The sequence below is a fragment of the Halichoerus grypus genome, chromosome 11 (assembly GCF_964656455.1).
Source record: "Halichoerus grypus chromosome 11, mHalGry1.hap1.1, whole genome shotgun sequence".
Taxonomy (NCBI): Eukaryota; Metazoa; Chordata; class Mammalia; order Carnivora; family Phocidae; genus Halichoerus; species Halichoerus grypus.
Window position 1 is genome coordinate 9006425 of NC_135722.1, and position 18774 is coordinate 9025198.

Sequence of the window (18774 nt, forward strand, 5' to 3'; positions counted from 1 at the left end):
ACACTGTGATGCAGTAGAAAAAGAAAGAGGTTCTTAGTGTCTGCTCTGTATTGCTTGCTATTTCGTACAATCATTCATTAAATACTTGAGTGCCAGCTCTGTGCCAGACACTTTCAGGATGCAGGGATTAAAACAGACTCGATCCTTGGGGTCCCCCGGGTGGCTCAGTCCGTTGATTTCAGCTCAGATCATGATCTCCTGATGAGACTGAGTCCTCCCTGCCCGCATCCCGCCCCCCCCACCTCTGCACTCAGCGGGGAATCTGCTTGGGATTCTCTCCCTCTGCCCCTCCCCCCCAAGAATAAATAAATCAGTCTTTAAAAGGATAAAAAAGAACAGACCATCCGTTAAGGAGTTTTGATGAAACACCAAGAAGGAACTAATGGGGACTCCTGAACAGAATGGGGGTAGGCCCCCACTTCAAGAGGGCAACCAGGTTACTTTCCCTGTTTCTTCATCTCTAGGATGAGGTAGTTAGATGACTTTCAGGACCTGTTAGGGCTCAGAAATTCATCAACAGCTGGAAAGCTGCTGTTCCTGAAAATGCCCCAAGTTCGTTGGGTGCCCCTAGACCTGTGGAGACATCCATAGGAGACTAAGTTCAATTCCTGGTAGAATGCCCTTTATTCCTTTTGGTTTCCTCTCTGCATTCCTCTCCCCTTGCTTTCTCCTGTGCAAAGGTGTGGGGAAGCTGGGGGTGATGGCTATCCCTAATACCTCCTATTACTGCTGGGTGGCTCCTCCCACCCCCCCACCCCCCAGAGTGTATCTTTTTTTTTTTTTTTTAATATTTTATTTATTTATTTGACAGAGCACAAGCAGGGGGATCGGGAGAGGGAGAAGCTCCCTCAGCAGGGAGCCCGATGTGGGTCTCCATCCCAGGACCCTGGGATCAATGACCTGAGCTGAAGACACACAATCAACTGAATCACCCACGTGCCCCACCCAAAGTGTATCCCAACACAAAACAGGAGCTGGCCTAGGCTTCCCCTGGGAGGGATATATCCCTGAATTTGGGGGATGTTGATAATGCATGAGGAGCAGACACCCTGGGACTGTTGTTACCTTCCCTGCCTTGGCCCCGGTCCCACCTCCATATGTTCACCCTTGGAAGGAAAAGGCTTCTAGAAAAGCATCCCAGGCTTGTAAACCTCCGCCAAGTTTGAGTCTGGGAGGCGCTCGTGAGACATTAAGCCTTGGTTTTGGCTTCTGGCCAGATGGCAAGCTGGGACCACTACGAAGATTGGTAGGCACACTAGGGGCGGGGTGACAGAGTGGGCCTGAGGGAGAAATGGGAACACAGCAAGCCCTACCAGGAAACCCAAACTGAAACAATTTCGGGCTTATCCAGCTCCTAGGGAGACCAGGAGGCGACCGAGGAATGGCGCCGGGCACTGGTTGCACACTTCTGTTTACACCCCAAAGGGAGCCTCTACTTGGCAAGCTGTAGAACCTCGATTCCCTCGCAAGATCCATGCGACCAGCGCCTGCTACGCTGTGCTTGCAAGGGTCCTCTTGTCCCATGATCTTTGCTTATAGCCACCCGCGTGCCTTCACCTGGATCGGGGGCGGAACGTCGACTTTCAGACTCCGGGGTGGGTAGGAATGGGCATCGCGTTGGCAAGGGCAGGGGCAGCCATTTTGAGACCAGATGAGCACACAAGAGACCATATTGAGAACTCTGGCTGCCTGGGGCCGCCATTTTAAATATGGGGCTAGCTCGGAAGCCCTGTACGGTGAAACCCAGTGACGTGGGGCTGCCATATTGGCGCTGGTCCCATGGCGGCGGCCATCTTGGAAAAGGGCCCGCTGTGGGCGCGGCCATCTTAGAAGTAAAACCGGCCCCTTCGCAGGAGCTGGAGCCGAGCTCCTCCCCTCCGTTCCAGAGTTCCTCGGCTGCGATTACCCTCGGAATCCCTCCCTAGATCTAACCTGTTCGGTCTGTTTCCATTTTCACTTGTGTTCAGTGCTTTCGCGCGCGCGTGTGCGTGCGTGCGTGTGTGTGTGAGTGCTCTCCGTAGCCTCTGAGTGTCTGTTTTAACTTAATTCTTCCACTTGAGACACCCTCTCGCGCCCGCCATCCCCCCGGTCCCGGCGATCTCCGATCCTAGACAATGTCTAACCTGATTTGACTGGCCCTATTCTTGGGGTATGGCAAGCCTTTCACCTGCCGCACACACTCCCAGATCTACAGACCGATGATCCTCTCCCCAAGAACGCTTAACACAGGAGCTGTCCTCTGAGACTCTGGATGACTTTATTCTTCAAATGGCTTTACCCTTCTCATAGCTCCAGGTGAGACTGAGAGCAAGCACCCGGCCCATCCCTCTCTCCATTGTCTGAGCGGGTCACAGAGAGAAGCCGGCAGGACGCTGGCAGAGTCTGAACGGCCCTTCTGGGGATGGAGCTAAGGGGGCCCTGGGTCAGGGGGTACATGGGGTCCGCCGCAGTGGGCGAGGAAATGGGGTCGACAGACGGTGAAGGAGAGCTTTGTGCTTCAGATAACCTCATAGGGTTGGACAAGGGCTAGGGATGGGATGCAGGGACCCTCAGGGGCTCACGACAGTTACTGACCTAAGGAAGAGCCTAGGAGAGGGAAAGGTTCAGAGCTTGTGCCGAGGGACAGGGCAACTCAGAGGAGGGCACAGAAGAACTTCTTCTCCCGGAAGGGGTTCTCCGAAGTGGGCACAGGGGTGATGAGGGGATCCTCACAGGCGTGGGCATCACAGTAAGTCATCAAGTCTGCTGCTGCCTTGGACACCTGGGGCACAGCCAGGAGGGGAATTGTTAGCCAGATCCCCTGAGAGGGACTGCAGCCTCCCTCCCCAAATGGGTTATCTTTTGCCATCTCTAGGGCTTCTTTAAGACAGTATTCTCTTCCCTCATCCCCCACAGAGACCAGGGGACAGCTGTCCTCACAGAGCCAGAGACTCCTCCCATGATCGCAGGGAGTCCAGGAAAGAAAACATCTCTTAACCTGAGATTTGGGGACCTACAGCACAACTGGGCCAACTAATGGGACCCAGGGTCCGCCCACCTTTATCCGGCACAAGCTGGCTTCAATCTTAAGCTGTTCCACCATCTTGCGGGCTTGCCCAATACTCATAGTGCTGTTCACAGGGGTCTCCCCTTTCATCCTGGAGAAAAGAGAGGGATAGCTCAGAGCATGATGTGGGGGGTGAGGGGCTGCATAATCTCATCTGAAGACACCCCCCCCCCCCGTGCTCCTTTTTCATCAGTCTTTACAAGACTGGGGTCATGTGCCCCAATATTTTGTTCCTCTTATCCTCATCCTCCAGTGGCCTTTCCCATCCCCGTCTTCCTGGACTAAGGAAATGGAGGGGGTGGGATGAAATGCCCCCCACACTCCCACATGGCCTGGGCCACAGATCATTAGGCATAAAAACGATTTAAGGCTTTTCAGCCCTTCCAGCCATGTGTGTTCCCAGCTTTGAAAGCCTCAGCCAGAAAAAGCCCCGCCCTGATGAGGACACATAACACCCCCTGCCCCCTTGAGCCCCAGGGGGAAAAAAGCAGGATCCTCCCTACTCACCTGAGGCCACAGGCAGCGGCAGCCCTGGGGAGTAGTCAGTGGGGTGCACAAAACCTGCCTGAGATGGGTGCCCCACCTTGCAGGGAGTTGCAGCTGAAAGTATCTGCTGCAGCAGCAGAAGCAGCTAATACAAAGAAGTCCACTGGGGAGGGCAGGTCAGAGGTCTGTCGAGGGCTGGTCCCAGTTCCTGCAGCTCAAGCACTGCCCAGACGCTGGTACCTGAAGGATGAAGGATGCTAGAAGGAGCTGCTCAGATCCTGGAGCATACCAACTGCCGGCCAGTGGGGGAGCCTGGCTGCTGTCTGCAGCCCCTACGCACACCCCCACCGTGAACTGTCTCACTGGATGCCCTTCCCCCATTGCAGGCATTCTGAACCTGGACTAGGACGGAGCTGGAAGGAGCTGAGGCCCAGGCAGACTCTCCCCCCCCCCCTTAAATGGGGTGGTCTGGACCTGTGACATCGTCCGCAGTGGAGTCTGTACTGGTTGCGGGGGGACCCTGCTCATTTGAAAATCTGACATCAGCTGGGCAGTCGCCCCCCTCCTCCCTCCTCCCTCCGCTCTGACATAGCATGTAGTGCCTGAATCTTCTTTTCTTTCCCAGGGACCCTCCATTCCCTATATCCAGGAAAATGTGATGAGCTACAGGTATCAGCTTCTAGATCACCAACCACTTCATGTTCTAGCCACAAGTGACTCGAGCGGAAGATCCGGGGGCAACAAGGTACGTCAGGAAGATGCCTACAGAACAAGGAGAAGCTGGGGGAAAAGAGGTGTGCAGATACCAGATCAAAGAATCGGACAAAGAAGAGGTAGGGGGCACTGTGGGGAAAGTCTTTGGATGTTTCTTGAAATAGATGAACTCCCAGGGTGGGTTTTGGAGTGTGGGTATTGGTTTGAGAGATTACATCCCAGGCCTGCAGGGTTGTGCTTGGTGCTGTGTGGAATGCGAAGATGTACACAATATTAACCTTACCCTCTGAGAGATCTTATTTGGGGTGGATAGTCATATATAAAATAGAAGGTACCGTCTGCCAAGATCTAGTGTACATAACGCGCTGCGGGGATTCCGAGGGAGAGTCCAGTTAGGGCCAGAGGAGGTCGATCACATTCTAAATGCTGGGGACAAAACAGGGAGCTGAAATGCTATCACTCTTGTGATAGGGGCCAGCCAGCCGGCCAGCGATGCTCTCTGCCTTGGACGCCTACGAGTCCAAGGAGCTGTAGGAGATAGAAATCAGCGCCAGCCGGATGCCCGCCCCTCTCCGCCTTTGCGGGGGTTTCAGTGGCCGGTGGTGAAGGTGTGGGTGGAGGGCCCGGATTGTGGCCTCGAGGGGCAGGCTGAGGGGGATGCTGCTGACTCATAGCGTGCCCTGGGGCCTATCTTGAGGCCTGGAGGGAGGCGCCGGTCCTCTTGGGTCTGGGAAGGGGACCGTAGGGAGGGAGCGTACGCAGCGCGCGGAGGTGGGAAACCCGCCGCCCGGCAGGCCCCGCCCCTTGCACCGGACCCCGCCCTGGAGTGAGGTCCCGCCCCCCAAGCCACGGAGGCGGCCGGCGGAAGGGGGCGGGGCCTCCGCGGGAGGCGGAAGTCCCTTCTCGCCGTTGCCCCAGCAGCCCGCGAGCTGGTGAGTCTGCAGAACCGCGGCGGCTGGCGAGCAGAGTTCCCTGCTGGCGCGGTTAGGTGGGGGCTCCGGACGCCGCGCCCACCGCCAGCCGGAAGGAGTGCTGGCGGGGGGCGGCCGTGGGCAGCAGGACGCCCTGCCCGGCGTCGGGCGCGGCCCTGTTGTCAGGGAGCGAGCGCAGCTCTGGGAGAAGAGGAGAAACTCGGGAGGCAGTTGTGGCCGCGCTTAGGCCGCTGGCTTTGAGTGCGGCTGTACGACCCTAGGCCAGTCGCGCGTTCTCTCGGTGCGGCCACCTGGCGCTGTGGACGCGGTGTCATCATGTGTGTAAAAGCCTTTTGAGGTGCTCATCTTCTGTATTATTATATGTTGTTATGAATGTTTCAAGGTGGCCTGTCCCAGAATCAGGTGTCCAAAAGACAAGTTCAGCTGAGTTGTTGGGGCGGTGGGGCCGAAGAAAGCACAGTGAAGGAAAAGGGAACGGGTAACTGGTTGAGAAACGCAGTCATCTGGAGAAAAGCCGTATGAAACAAAGACTTGGCTGTGTTTGGCTATCTCTGGTTCCTCAAAGCCAGTCCAGTAAGCTTGTCCTTTTTGTCCCCACCTTCCCTGGGAAAAGAGCCATTCTTTCCCCCTCTCTGTCTTTTTCCAGGAACCACCAGCTGCTTCATCCCATGGCCAAGGGTGGCATCCAGGTGGCAGAGCAGCTAGGAACTCAAGGCCTGAACCTGGGGCCAGACACTCTGTACTCCCTGCCATGGTCAATGACCCACCAGTACCTGCCTTACTGTGGGCCCAGGAGGTGGGCCACATCTTGGCAGGTCGTGCCCGCAAGCTGCTGCTCCAGTTTGGGGTGCTCTTCTGTACCATCCTCCTCCTGCTCTGGGTGTCTGTCTTCCTCTATGGCTCCTTCTACTATTCCTACATGCCCACAGTCAGCCACCTCAGCCCCGTGCATTTCTACTACAGGTGAGAGGGGTCTTCTACCAAAGTAGAGGAATTCTTTGAGAGAATTGCTGTCAGGGCCCTTAGAGCTTATTCAGTTCAACCCCCTCATTTACAGAGGAGAAAATTTGAGCCCTGTGTGTTTATATGACTTCTTACCTTTCACAGCCCAAGGCTGAGGAAGTTCTGGGTTGGTAGGGCTCTAAGGTCCTAGTTTTACCTCTGGTTACTGAAATTTGTTAGAAGAAGAAAATTCCCCTTTTAGACTGTCACTGTGAGGATCAGTTCTGTTTGGGTTGGGTCAGATCTCGCTCAGGGCCACTGTAGACCTCTTAACCAACCAGATCCCTTGGGTCATCTCAGAACTAACTTGGCCTTCAGTAGAGAAGGTATTAGGAAAGCAGCAAGTTACCTTGTACATGATTTTCTCCCACTCCCGATAAACCCGCACAATAGAGATGATGGAAACACAAGGTGACAGGGTACATAAAGTCCCAGAGTCCTGCTTCTCACCTGAGGCCTCAGTTCCTTCTGATTTTACAGACCTTGCCAGATTCTCTCCCTTTCTCTTAACAGTGGCAGTAGGACCAATCAAGAGATGCTGATAAGGGCATTGTTATCAATGGTCCAGAGTCTTTTTTTTTTTTTTCCTGTCTTCAGTCCCTGATCATGAACTGTACTTTCTTAAGTCAGAGCTACTTAAACTTTTAGGAGGCATGATCTCATGAAAACTTTGGCCCTTCTGCTGTAAAAACATGTATGCATGGGGGCACCTGTCTGGCTCAGTTGGTGGGGCACATGACTCTGATTCTTGATCTCAGGGTCGTGAATTCAAGACCCATGTTGGACGTAGAGCTTACTAAAAAGTGTGTGTGTGTACGTATATATATATACGTACACACACATAAATGCACGCCCATGTGTAATTTTGCTTACAAGTTGAGATTTGTGAGCCTCTTAAAGACCATCTGTGGGGGCACCTGGGTGGCTCAGTTAAGTGTCTGCCCTCGGCTCAGGTCATGATCCTGGAGTCTCGGGATTGAGCCCCATGTCAGGCTCTTCGCTCAGCAGGACGCCTGCTTCTCCCTCTCCCTCTCTCGCTCACTCTCAAATAAATAAAATATTTAAATTAAAAAAAAAAAAAGACCATCTTTGGATTCCTTGGGAGGAATTTTCTCAAGCTAGGCCCCAGAATCTGGGGATAGGACCCAGGAATCTGCTTTGTTGTTGTTGTTTTTTGTTTGTTTTTGAGAGAGAGCATGCGTGCACGCCCGTGAGTAGGTGGGAGGGCAGAGGGAGAGAGAGAATCCCAAGCAGAGTCTGTGCCCAGTGGGGAGCCCAACACAGGACTTGATCCGAAGACCCTGAGATCATGACCTGAGCCGAAATCAAGAGTTGGAGCTTAACCGACTGAGCCACCCAGGTGCCCCCAGGAATCTGCATTTTTATCAAGCTCCCCGAGTGAGTCTTTAGAAACACTTCAATCTGAAACTATTCAACTAAGTGTTCATTGAATCCCATGTAAGAATTTCTGCTCTAACGAGAGGAAATAATCTGAAGTAGCAAGAAGAGAATGAAAGAATTGTTCAGGTGTTTTGAATCTCCTGGCTGCATTTCTTTTCCATCTCTCTCTGACAGAGAGAAGGGTACCTGTTCTGGAAGAAGGGATGGGGGACAAGAGGGAGCCCTAGGGGGCCAAGGAGGTGTACGGACAGGTAAGGCAGACTCTATAACTTAGTGGAGTATCATCCCCATTCTCATCTAGGACTGACTGTGATTCCTCCACCTCCTTACTCTGCTCCTTCCCTGTTGCCAATGTCTCGCTGGCTAAGGGTGGACGTGATCGGGTGAGTATGGGAGCTGAAGAGACGTTTCATTAGCACTTTGAAGACTTGAAATCGGAGGGATTGAAAAGACCTGGCGAGCAGGGATTGAGTAATAGAGACTCAGAGGAAGGCTCTCAAGGCAAGGGAGGTTAAAGAAAAAAAGTCTGAACCGTGTCGCAGGCATCTGCCTGTCGCAGATGTTAGCAGTGCCCTTCTCAGGTTGTTTCAGGCAGGAGATGTGTTTTAGACCTCAGTGAACCTAAATCTGCTATTTCACTGGACGAGGATGGAATCCACCCAAGAGTTTTGAAAGCCTATATGTGAAATTATGAAACTCTTGACAAATCTGTGTCATCTGCCACTACAGAGGGTGTGTGCCAGGGGAGGGGCCAGATGCCAGTAGGACCTCAGCGAACCCGGAAGCCCTGGGAAATGCAGAATGGGAGTGCGTCTGTTTATAATAGGCAAGCTGGTGGAGGCTCTGAGAAGAGAGGAGGATCCTTGTATGCTTCAGAGGACCGTTGGAGCATCCACATCGTTTTTGCTCACCAGAGTTGTTTGAGTTGTTAGTCAGCAACGTAATTCATAGTCATCAGCGGGCACACGTACTAAGAATGTTTAAATCATCTGAAAAAAAAAAAAATGCTTTTTTAAGTGGTTCATGGGAGGACACTGCCTGACACGGGACAGACCTAAATGGTCACTGAAGGGAGGAATGTAAGCTGTAGCATCTGGGGGCCTGTGGGATTGGTGTTTAGACTGGCCTTGTTTGGCAGTACGAATAGCCTGCTCTGTGTGTCCTGTGACCACTTCCACTTGGCCAGGAGGTAGCCATACACCATCAAGAAGACTTACCAGGTCTGAAGAATTGGGTCCCAAATGGATGTAGTGACGTGGAAGTTTGGATATTGTAAGAGATTTATCCTTTTGTTTTATTTTTTTTATTTGAGGTGTGGGGAGCAGACGAAGAGAGAGTCTTAAGCAGGCTCCACGCCCAGCTCGGAGCCCGACAAGGGGCTTCGATCTCCCCACCCTGAGATCATGACAGCCAAAGTCAAGAGTCGGACGCTCAACCGACTGAGCCACCCAGGCGCCCCGAGATTTATCATTTTAATCCAGCTACTCAGAAAAGGAGTTTGGAGATTATTACAGAATCTTTTGTGAAGATACTGATTCGATGTGCTTTTGTGGCTAAAAATAGTAATAAATAGACTGCGTTGAGAGGGAGCTAGAAACAAAGGTACAGTCCAGCTACATACTACAATGTGTCTGCCCCTGAGACGCTGCCTACCATTGTGTGGCTGCGTGTTGCAGAGATCCTAATGGTGATTCAGGGAGCCTAAAAACTGGGTGTGAAGCTGCTGCCTGAGGAAGGAAGGGAAAGATGAAGGGTGAGGGGAGATCCAGTATCAGGGTCTCCGATCAGGGTAGTCCCTGATAATTAAAGCAGGTTGATCATTTTGCCCATTTACAGTGAACATTTAGGAAGGAAGGAATAGAAGAAATAATGTGTCTATTTTATGTGTAACACTGCTAGAAGATGGGATCCTGCTTTCCAGGAGCTCACAGGATTGATAGAGAAATCTATATGCTGCATTAAGTAGCAAAGTGTAAGACGCAGCTTCTGCATTTCAGAAGAATTTGTGAAGAATTTGAGGGATCAGTGTGACTGTGGAGATGGCGAGGCTCAAAGTGGACCTTGTAAGGAGGGGTGGACATTGTGTGGGTATGGGGGAACAGAAGGAGAATCTGCCCATCAGATGTGAACAAAGGCATGGAGTCATTCACAAGATTGTGGTGGTCGATTCCGTGTGGATCCCGTTGGAGGAGATGATGTTTGTTTAGACAGAATTACTAGTTTAAACCCATATAAAACAGCTTTATTGAGAGAAAACTCACATACCATAACAGTTCGCCCACTAAAAATGTATAGTTCAGTCATTTTTAGTGTATTCACAGAGTTGAGCAGCCAGCACCCCAGTTAATTTTTGAGCATTTTCATCACCCCCAAAAGAAACTACCCGTTAGCTAGCAGTCACTCCACATTTTCCTCCAACCCACTCAGAGAACTACCTATTAAAATGTTTCAGGGGCACCTGGGTGACTCAGTCAGTTAAGCATCTGGCTCTTGATTTCAGCCCAGGTCATGACCCTGAGAAAGGCCCTGAGAGATCGAGCCCCACATCAGGATCCGTGCTGAGCATCTCTCTCCCTCTCCCTGTGGCCCTCCCCCGCCCCTAAAAAATGTTTCAACGAATTCAGTGAAGCAGCTGGCGTCATCTGGCCTCTTCCAGGGGCTAGAATCTCATGGAATCCATTTTTTCAACAGATAATTCATTCTGAAAATAAGAATCTGTACAAAAAAGACTTTAATCAGTGATTTTCCACCTTTTACCCTAGTGATAGTGCTCAGAGCACCCTCAGCCATATCTGGATTTGGGGGGTGGTTCACTATGGGCTTTTTTTTTTTTTTTAAACCCATTCCCTTTGTTTAAAAACAAAAGCTTTACTCTTGCCCCTGTGATTCTTGTGTATCACCCTGAGGAGGGTTATGCTCAGATAAGAATAACTGAATAAAGGATTAGAAGAATATAGGAATGGTCAGGAAAAACCAGGGTATATTTGGTGGCAAATCTTTAACCTTTGGAGGTTAATCCCAGTGAAGAAGCCTTCCCACTAGGAGTCTCAGGGTTCTATCAACAGAAGCAAGGTAAGGGACCCAGAGTGACATAAAGCTGATCTGGAGCCACGGTGACCGGGAGGGGTGACTCTGGAGTTGGTGCGCACCGCTACAACTTGGTTAATTAATAATGTAAGGGAAGGCAGGCTGGGCCCAGGGGTATGGCCTCATGGGGACAGAGGCCTGAGTCACAGATGGCCCAGTTGGCAACATGACGGTTCACTTTCGGAAAAAAAAAAAAAAAAAACGACACAGCCTTTTCTCAGAACAGAGCGGACTCTGATTCAGCCAAGTCACAGGATGCTGCTGATCTCAGAAGTGGGAGGGACCCGGCTACCACAAGAGGGCAGCACCTTCCTGGGATGAGAGACTGAGCGGCCTGCTGCGCTAGCCAGGCGATTGGGGGTGGCAGTGTTTGGAGGGATGAGGGGAGATTGATCAGAGACAGTACAATTTGAAATATATATATTTTTTGAAAAGAGACGGGGGCTACCTTGGGCAGGTGCTGATGTATGGACAGCCGTACCGCGTCACCTTAGAGCTTGAGCTTCCAGAGTCCCCTGTGAATCAAGATTTGGGTATGTTCTTAGTCACCATTTCATGCTACACAAGAGGTGGCCGAATCATCTCTACTTCTTCACGCTCCGTAAGTGTTCCTGGCCTGTCTGGGAGGGTGCGGAGGTGACAGCAGATGTCAGAACGTCTGGGTAGGGCTTCAGGAGAAAACGTCCTAGCTCTGAGGTCACAGACTCATCAGGACAGGGAAGAGGAGTCAGTTTACCAAGCCAGACAGACACCCTATATATCTGATGAGCGTGTCCAGCTTTGGGGGAAAGTCTGAAGAGTGGAGCCAAAATGGGGTTCTTTAGGGCCCCAAAGATCTGGAATCCTCAGAAACATACCAACTGGAGGAAAAAAGAAAAGAAAAATACTAGCTGCGAGACAGCTTCTTTAACCCCTTGGTTACAAAGCATTACTAACGGGGCATGTTAGTAATAGTCCCGTAGCAAGACTAGTTTGGATTAGGTGAAGAAATGTACAGTGCTTATGAGCCCATAGTGGGTCTTCAGTAAATACTAAGATTCCATTCTTACATGAATTATCAACAGAGCCACATGATGAAGCAAATCTCTGAATGTCTACATGGAGAAAATTTCAGGTGGTGCACTGAAACTTAGTCTATTCTGGATGGTAGAACTGCTTGGGGGAAAGATCAGAGACCGTGTGGGGCTTAACCTGTGCAGGTTCTTCGAAGAAAGGAATGGAGACATGGTCAGGCAGGACAGGCCTGTCACTCAAGCAGCTGGAATGGTTGGGCCAAGGGTAGGGGGAGCGTGGTAGGAGGTGAAAAGGAGGGAGCGGGGGACCGGAGGAAGAAGCCAGCTTCACAGACGGCTCAGGAACCTCGGTTGAGGGGTGGGTAGGGCTGTGGAAATTGGGGGGGGGGGGTACCTGTCCCCAGCCTCTCCCTCCTGGCCCTGGCAGGTGATGTTGCATTACCGCTCAGACCTGCTCCAGATGCTTGACACGCTGGTCTTCTCCAGCCTCCTGCTGTTTGGCTTCGCAGAGCAGAAGCAGGTCCTGGAGGTGGAGCTCTACGCGGAATACAGGGAGAACTCGGTAAGGGGGTGAAGGAAGACTAGAGACCGCTCTCCCCATGAGCCCAGGGTTCTGCCTGAGGAGCCTCTGGGCTCGGTCAGCCACGGAGATGCTGGGAGTGGGCTTCACATTGGGCTGGTAAGCATCGATCGTGGCCTGACCCTCCCCTCCCCTCCGCAGTACGTGCCGACCACCGGAGCGGTAATCGAGATCCACAGCAAGCGCATCCAGATGTACGGGGCCTACCTCCGCATCCATGCCCACTTCACCGGCCTCAGGTGAGGCAGCGCCGGGCAACTCCCGCGGGAGCCGTCCTTCAGTGAAACTAGCTTGCACTTTCCTAGAAATAATCGCTGCGAAGTGAGGAGGCTAGTGCTCCCCGGTAACCGCCACCCTCTTACCTGCCCCAGGTACTTGCTGTACAACTTCCCGATGACCTGTGCTTTCGTAGGCGTCGCCAGCAACTTCACCTTCCTCAGCGTCATCGTGCTCTTCAGCTACATGCAGTGGGTGTGGGGGGGCATCTGGCCCCGACACCGCTTCTCTTTGCAGGTCACAAAGGACCTCCTCCCCCACCCCTTCGTGATCCTTTGACTGAGGAGCGGGCTGGGGCGTGGCCAGGGCCGGGCCCGAGGGCCTAGATCACACTCTTGGCTCCCTCTTTCTCCGGCACAGGTCAACATCCGGAAAAGAGACAGTTCCCGGAAGGCAGTGCAGCGAAGGATCTCTGTCCGTCATCCAGGTAGACATGACGGGAGGGGGGCACCTGTGTTACCCAGTATGAAGCTTTAGGCCCTCACGGCGGGGCTCAGGGGCAGAGGGCAGGCTGGAGGAGGTGAGCTTGGCCCCGCTGCCCGGGTGCAGCCGCGGTAGCCCTGCCCCGTCCTCTACCCACTTTGGGGGCACAGGGCCCCAAGGCCAGGAGGAGTCAACCCAGCTGTCAGACATCACGGAGGACTGCGAGAGCCCTGAAGATCCCCCGGGGGCAGGTACGTGCCGCCGCCTGCCCACCCACCCTCCCCAGGAGTCCTCAGTTGTCCCCTTCAGCCTCTTCTCGTCTGACCTCTGCCTTCCCCCTGTGGCTGCAGAGGGTCAGCTCCCTGAGGAGGAGAAAGCAGACCAGCGGCCCTTGAATGGAGAGGAGGAGCTGGAGCCAGAGGCCAGTGATGGTGAGGGGCGCTCGGCTTGCGGTTCTGGGTGGGGTGGGGGCGGCGTGTGCGTAAGGGAGGACGTTATATTGGTTGGGGGAGAAGAGACGCTGGTTACTTAATTTCCCATTTGGGATTTTGTTTCTCCCTCCTCTGGCCCAGGTTCGGGCTCCTGGGAAGACGCGGCTTTGCTGACCGAGGCCAACCTGCCTGCCCCTTCCCCTGCCCCTGCCCCTGCCCCTGCCCCGGAGACTCTGGGCAGCTCTGAACCCTCTGTGGGCAATCTCCGACAGCGCGCCACCTGCTCTAGTTCCTGAAGAGAACAGGGCAGAGTCCTGACATTCCAGTCCTTTCTCACCTGACCCCTTCCCCAATAAACTATTTTCATGCCAGTTGCTTGCCTGACTCCTTGAAATGGATTCAGGGCCATTTGAGAACCCTGTGCTCCCCGGGCAGCCTCCCTGCCCCCCTGCATTGGAGGAGGTTGTCTTGTCGGGGGCTGCCTGCCGACGGGGAAGGCCTCCAGACCTGGACTATCCTAGGTACAGCTGTCTCCATTCACAAGCCTAGAAAGTCCAAGGAGAGAAAACCTACCCGGCCTACTCCATCCACGTGACTCTGGGGAGGGGGATTGTGTAGGGCGGGTCTGGAGAGCCGGGCTGCATCATTCTGGCCCCTGCACCCCTCCCTTTCTCTGTCCATTGGGAGGCAGAAGACAGGAAATGACTGCCATGGATGTGGTATGATTTCCACCGAAACAGCATTTTGTAGCCCAGGCCGCATGCGGTCACAGTTGTTTTCTTCTCTGCTACCAGCCAGGTGGCCCTCTCTCCTCACCCCTCCACATAGCCTCAGCCCTCTGATCCTCTGCTCCTGGCTGCCGGCCACATTCCACTCCCGGCTCCCAACCCAGGCATCCTGGCCTCCAGATGAAACAGCTGCTGTGCCTCCTGCCCCCCATCCCTGGCCCCGTGACTCAGGCTCTCTGAAGGGACCGGCCCGCTTCTTGGCATTCACCGGGAAAGGGGGGGGCAGGGGAGGGGGCCTAGGTGGTGACATCATAGTGGAAGGGTATAAAAGCTTCGAGCCAAAACAGAATTGAAATTGAAGACACTGACTTCGAGCCTGTGCTCCCGGGGTCGCCCCGGCCGCACCCCCACAGACCTCTGGTTGGAGATTTGCACCACTGCGAGACCTCCCCGCTGGTGAGGGGCTGCTGGGGGCCAGGGAAGGGGAGGGGTGGGAAAGAGGGGGCAGCCAGGGACTGGAGTTCCTTCGACAGGTGGGGAGGATTCCAGGGTCCTTAAGTTTCCCCCTTCTATTCCATCCCTTCTTTCTCTTTTCTGTGCGCTTTGGGGTTTTTGCGTGTGTCGCTGACTGATAATTGTTTTACTGAGATCTTTTCTTTGGGTGGCAGCTGGGAATTATTCCACCTTTCTTCCCCAGGCTGAGTAAATCATTTCCTCTTCTTTTCCCCTCCAGCACTTTGCTTATTCATTGTTTCTGGGACTTCACCATTGCCGGTCACACACCCATCTCTCCGGGCAGCCCACATTTGTCCCCCCCACCCCCGGCCCTCCGAAACCAAGTCCATAGGCTGTTCAGAAGTTGGTTGACAAATAAGTGTGTCCCCCCCTTTCCTCCTCTTCCCTCTTCTCTTCTTGGCCCCCAGCTCTGTGTCCCTGTCCCCAGAGGTTTTGTGGAGGGAGGGGGCCTCGAAGGCATGGGGTCTGGACAGCCTTTTCCTCTTCACCTCCTTCCCTTCCAGACCCCATGCTGGGCTCTCCCTGCCTTCTGTGGCTCCTGGCTGTCACCTCCTCCTTAGTGCCCAGAACGCGGCCCTTGGCCCCTCAAGACCTTACGGAAGAGGAGGAAGATGAGACCTCACGGCCACCTCTGCCGGCTGTCCCCTGCGACTACGACAGTTGCCGCCACCTGCAGGTGCCATGCCAGGAGCTGCAGAGGGCCGGGCCGGGGGCCTGCCTGTGCCCCGGGCTCTCCAGCCCTGCCCAGCCTCCGGCCCCGCCGCGCCTGGGAGAGGTGCACGTGGTGGCCGAGGCCGGCAGCGCGCTGGTGCGCTGGTGTGCGCCCCCCTCCCCGGTCCACCAGTACTGGCTGCTGCTTTGGGAAGGCGGTGGGGCTACCCAGAAGGGCCCCCCGCTCAACGCCACGGTCCGCAGAGCAGAACTGAAGGGACTGAAGCCTGGGGGCACTTACGTCGTTTGCGTGGTGGCTGCCAACGGCGCTGGAGAAAGCAGCGTGCCGGGGGCAGGTGGGGAGGGCCTCGAGGGGGTGGGTGGCCCTGCTTTCGGGCCCTGCGGCAGGCTGGCCGTGCCCCCCAGGCCCGTTACCCTGGTCCACACGGCCGTAGGGGTGGGCACGGTGCTGGCCCTGCTGACCTGCTCTGCTCTGGTCTGGCACTTCTGCCTGCGCGAGCGCTGGGGCTGCCCCCACCGGCCGGCCTCCCCACCAAGAGCAGGGCTCTGAAGCAGCCTGGGCGCCTCTCGGGCCCAGCTGAGCCCAGGCTTGCAGAGGAGAGCTCGGCCCGGACTCCCCTGGGCAGCCCGGGCGCCAGAGTAGAAGGCCAGGCGCCTGGGGCCCCAGCTGAGTCTCGGTGCTCAGCCCCTAGGGCTTGTTCAGGTCCCAAACTTTCCGTCCTGCTCCAGGCTGAAAGGAACAGAGGGGGGTTGGCAACCTTTTCCTTAAAGGACCAGAGAGTAAATAACGTAGGCTTTGCAGTTCCAGAGGATAAAATCAAAGATAATATGTAGGTGCTTCTATGGCCATGTAACCACGTAAAAACGTAGAAACCATTCTTAGCTCATGGGCCTTTTCTTTTCAAATCAGGCCCCGGCCATACTAGGCCTGTTGGCTGTAGTTAGCTGATCCCAATCCCTGTCATAGACCCTCAAAAGGGCCCTGTCACATTGGTGGCTTCGGTGGGATTTTTGAGAACAAATTGCTTCGGGCTGGGAGTCTGGGGAAAGACCACTCCCTCTTTCACCTTTCATTTCGATACTGAAGATGGGCACACCTGAGTCGGAACCCACCTGTGTCTGACGTGGGTGACGATAAATGACCGACATGGGGTGGAGAACCAGGGACTGCCTAAACTGCTGTCTGGGGCATTTCCCAAGTCCAAGGATGTCCCCCACTTTCCCTCAGTCTGTGTCTATCGTATATTCACTGTACCAACATTAAAGGAAATATAAAATGAAGCTATTTTCATTTTTCCTGACCCTTTTAATTTCCCTGTCCACACACCTATTTCTCAGAGTACTGTATACTTTTAAGTTTATCTTTAACTGGATATGGGGCGCCTGGGTGGCTCAGTCGATTGTGTCAGACTCTTGGTTTCGGCCCAGGTCATGATCTCAGGGTCGTGAAATCGAGCCCCGCCTCAGGTTCCGAGCTGGGTGTGGAGCCTTCTTGAGATTCTTTCTCCCTCTTCCCCTCCCCCCCCCCCCCCCCGGCCCCGGCCCCGGCCAAGTAAATAAATAAAACCTTTAAAAAATAAAAAATAAATCAACTGGATGTAGAAAACTCTGAGTTGCTACAGAGTATAATCCTCATTTTTGCTGGTCCTACAACTTTTTTCTTTTTTAAGATTTTATTTATTTGACAGAGACACAGCAAGAGAGGGAACACAAGCAGGGGGAGTGGGAGAGGGAGAAGCAGGCTTCCCGCTGAGCAGGGAGCCCGATGTGGGGCTCGATCCCAGGACCCTGGGATTATGACCTGCGCCGAAGGCAGACGCTTAACAACTGAGCCACCCAGGCGCCCCCGGTCCTACAACTTTTAATTATAGAACTAACATTTATACGAATTTCAAATACTGCTAAAGAATACAAAAGAAAGTTCCTCTTTTTCTCAAGAGGTAATTATCCCTAGTAGAGCAGATTTTTATTCAATGTCGATATTTTCTTTGTTCACTCAATAGATGATGGACAACATTCCATGTTGGTAAATCATAGCCTCCTTGGTTATGTTAAAGGCTGCGCAACTTTCCATAGAAGGATGCTCCTTGACTGATAGAAGCCATCGCTCTTTACTGGAACATTTGTCTTCAGTGTTTGCTATGGGCATCTTTATGTATCCTCACGTTTGTGTATTTCTGTAGGGTGCTTACCTGGAAGTAGATGAAAGACGCAGTATGGGACACCTGGGTGGTTCAGTCAGTTAAGCGTCCACCTTCGGCTCAGGTCATGATCTCAGGGTCCTGGGCTTGAGCCCCACCTCGGGTTTCCTGCTCAGCGGGGAACCTGCCTCTCCCTCTCCCTCTGCTCTTCTCCCCTGCTGTTTTCTCACTGTCTCTCTCAAAATGAATACATAAAAAGTCTTTAAAAAAAAAAGACGCGGTACCATACAATTAATGATTTTTTTTTAATCATTGGATCTCAGGATAAATGAGGTGTGTTAGAACTAACACACTAAGAACTAAGTGTGTTAGAACACTTAACCTCTCTAACACACCACACTGTAGTGAATGCTGTGTCCCTGTTTTATTTGCTTCCCGTATTTCCTCAACATTTATTCATTTACAAATGAGGGCCCAATCTCATTATTCAAGACATGCTTTGCATGCATTCTCATTTACTCTTCACAGTCTTTCCAAGAGATAGAATCACTTGGGAGGAGATGAGAAATTTGAAGTTCTAAATGGTTTGAAGCTACAACTAAGGAGTTGAGTTAGGATGCCCAACTCCAAAATAGATGTTCTTCACTCCACTATGGAGAGGCAACATAGCATGGTGATTTGGTGAATGCATACCGCATGGGTGTGGATCCTAGCTTGGCTACTTACCAGCTTTGTGACCTTAGGTAAATTATCTCCTTTTTCTGTGTCTCCTATGACTAATAATAGTATAATCGTATAGATTGTTGTGATGATTGAATAGGCATTGATCACATAAGTCTCCAGTGGGGCTGGGAGGTGGAAGGGGGTGGTCAAAGCAGGATTCCCTTAGAAAGGAAACCTGGGGTCCAGTCTCAAAAATGACTGGGAGTTAAACAATCCCACAGAAGAGGCCGGACATCCCAGGCAGAGGGACTGGTAGGTGCAAAGGCCTGGAAGAGCAAGAGGGCCTGTTTTGCAATACGCACAAGTTAGCAGCACGTGGTGGGAGATGACACTGCGCACCACCAACATTTACAAGGTACAGTCTTGCCAGGCACCTAAGGCAAGTGCTTACTGTTACTCTCACTTTTACAGAGAGGGCTCTAAACAAACAACAACAACAACAAAACAACAACAAATAAAACGGAGGAAGCCAGAGTACTAGCACTTAAATTTCATCCTAAGTGACTGGGGCGTTATGGAGAATTTTTAAGCAGGGAGGTGATGACAGGATCAGATAATTGTGTTCTGCAAAAATCCCTTTGGCAGTGGGGCGGAGGATGGCTC

The 18774-nt window shown here is 53.0% G+C and overlaps 3 protein-coding genes across 8 annotated transcripts; 2 read left to right on the forward strand and 1 right to left on the reverse strand.

The window, feature by feature from the left end:
• The first annotated feature begins 1750 nt into the window (after positions 1-1750).
• BSCL2 (BSCL2 lipid droplet biogenesis associated, seipin) lies at positions 1751-13762 on the forward strand. Of its 6 annotated transcripts, XM_078057894.1 has the most exons (12): positions 1751-2295; positions 4158-4277; positions 5825-6141; positions 7883-7964; positions 11126-11269; positions 12109-12243; positions 12403-12500; positions 12633-12774; positions 12898-12964; positions 13131-13211; positions 13311-13391; positions 13533-13762. In XM_078057894.1, exons 2-12 carry the CDS (start codon positions 4191-4193, stop codon positions 13685-13687), a joined length of 1389 nt encoding a protein of 462 aa, XP_077914020.1. In that variant the 5' UTR covers positions 1751-2295; positions 4158-4190; the 3' UTR covers positions 13688-13762. The 6 variants fall into 6 exon arrangements, with proteins under 6 accessions (XP_077914020.1, XP_035978083.1, XP_035978089.1 ...); XM_036122190.2 differs by lacking the exon at positions 1751-2295 and having other exon boundaries at positions 3767-4365; XM_036122195.2 differs by lacking the exons at positions 1751-2295; positions 4158-4277 and adding an exon at positions 5072-5178.
• Positions 2236-3756, reverse strand: GNG3 (G protein subunit gamma 3). The gene is made up of 3 exons (XM_036122213.2): positions 3554-3756; positions 3038-3137; positions 2236-2761 (listed from the first exon to the last, which is right to left on the reverse strand). The coding sequence occupies exons 2-3, from the start codon at positions 3134-3136 to the stop codon at positions 2633-2635; spliced, it is 228 nt and encodes a 75-aa protein (XP_035978106.1). The 5' UTR covers position 3137; positions 3554-3756; the 3' UTR covers positions 2236-2632.
• A 145-nt stretch (positions 13763-13907) lies between the features above and the next one.
• On the forward strand, positions 13908-16588 carry LRRN4CL (LRRN4 C-terminal like). Its single transcript, XM_036122210.2, has 2 exons — positions 13908-14575; positions 15139-16588. Exon 2 carries the CDS (start codon positions 15144-15146, stop codon positions 15855-15857), a length of 714 nt encoding a protein of 237 aa, XP_035978103.1. The 5' UTR covers positions 13908-14575; positions 15139-15143; the 3' UTR covers positions 15858-16588.
• The last annotated feature ends 2186 nt before the right edge of the window (positions 16589-18774 follow it).

What these genes read in the sequence shown, in the direction of transcription:
- BSCL2 (XM_078057894.1), top strand. Translation starts at nt 4,191, where the DNA reads ATGAGCTACAGGTATCAGCTTCTAGATCACCAACCACTTCATGTTCTA. An exon ending in CTAAGGGTGGACGTGATCGG is followed by an intron (nt 7,965 to 11,125) that starts GTGAGTATGGGA and finishes TACCTTGGGCAG; the next exon opens with GTGCTGATGTATGGACAGCC. An exon ending in GCCCACTTCACCGGCCTCAG is followed by an intron (nt 12,501 to 12,632) that starts GTGAGGCAGCGC and finishes TACCTGCCCCAG; the next exon opens with GTACTTGCTGTACAACTTCC.
- GNG3 (XM_036122213.2), bottom strand. Translation starts at nt 3,136, where the DNA reads ATGAAAGGGGAGACCCCTGTGAACAGCACTATGAGTATTGGGCAAGCC. An exon ending in CCAGCTTGTGCCGGATAAAG is followed by an intron (nt 2,762 to 3,037) that starts GTGGGCGGACCC and finishes GCTGTGCCCCAG; the next exon opens with GTGTCCAAGGCAGCAGCAGA.
- LRRN4CL (XM_036122210.2), top strand. Translation starts at nt 15,144, where the DNA reads ATGCTGGGCTCTCCCTGCCTTCTGTGGCTCCTGGCTGTCACCTCCTCC.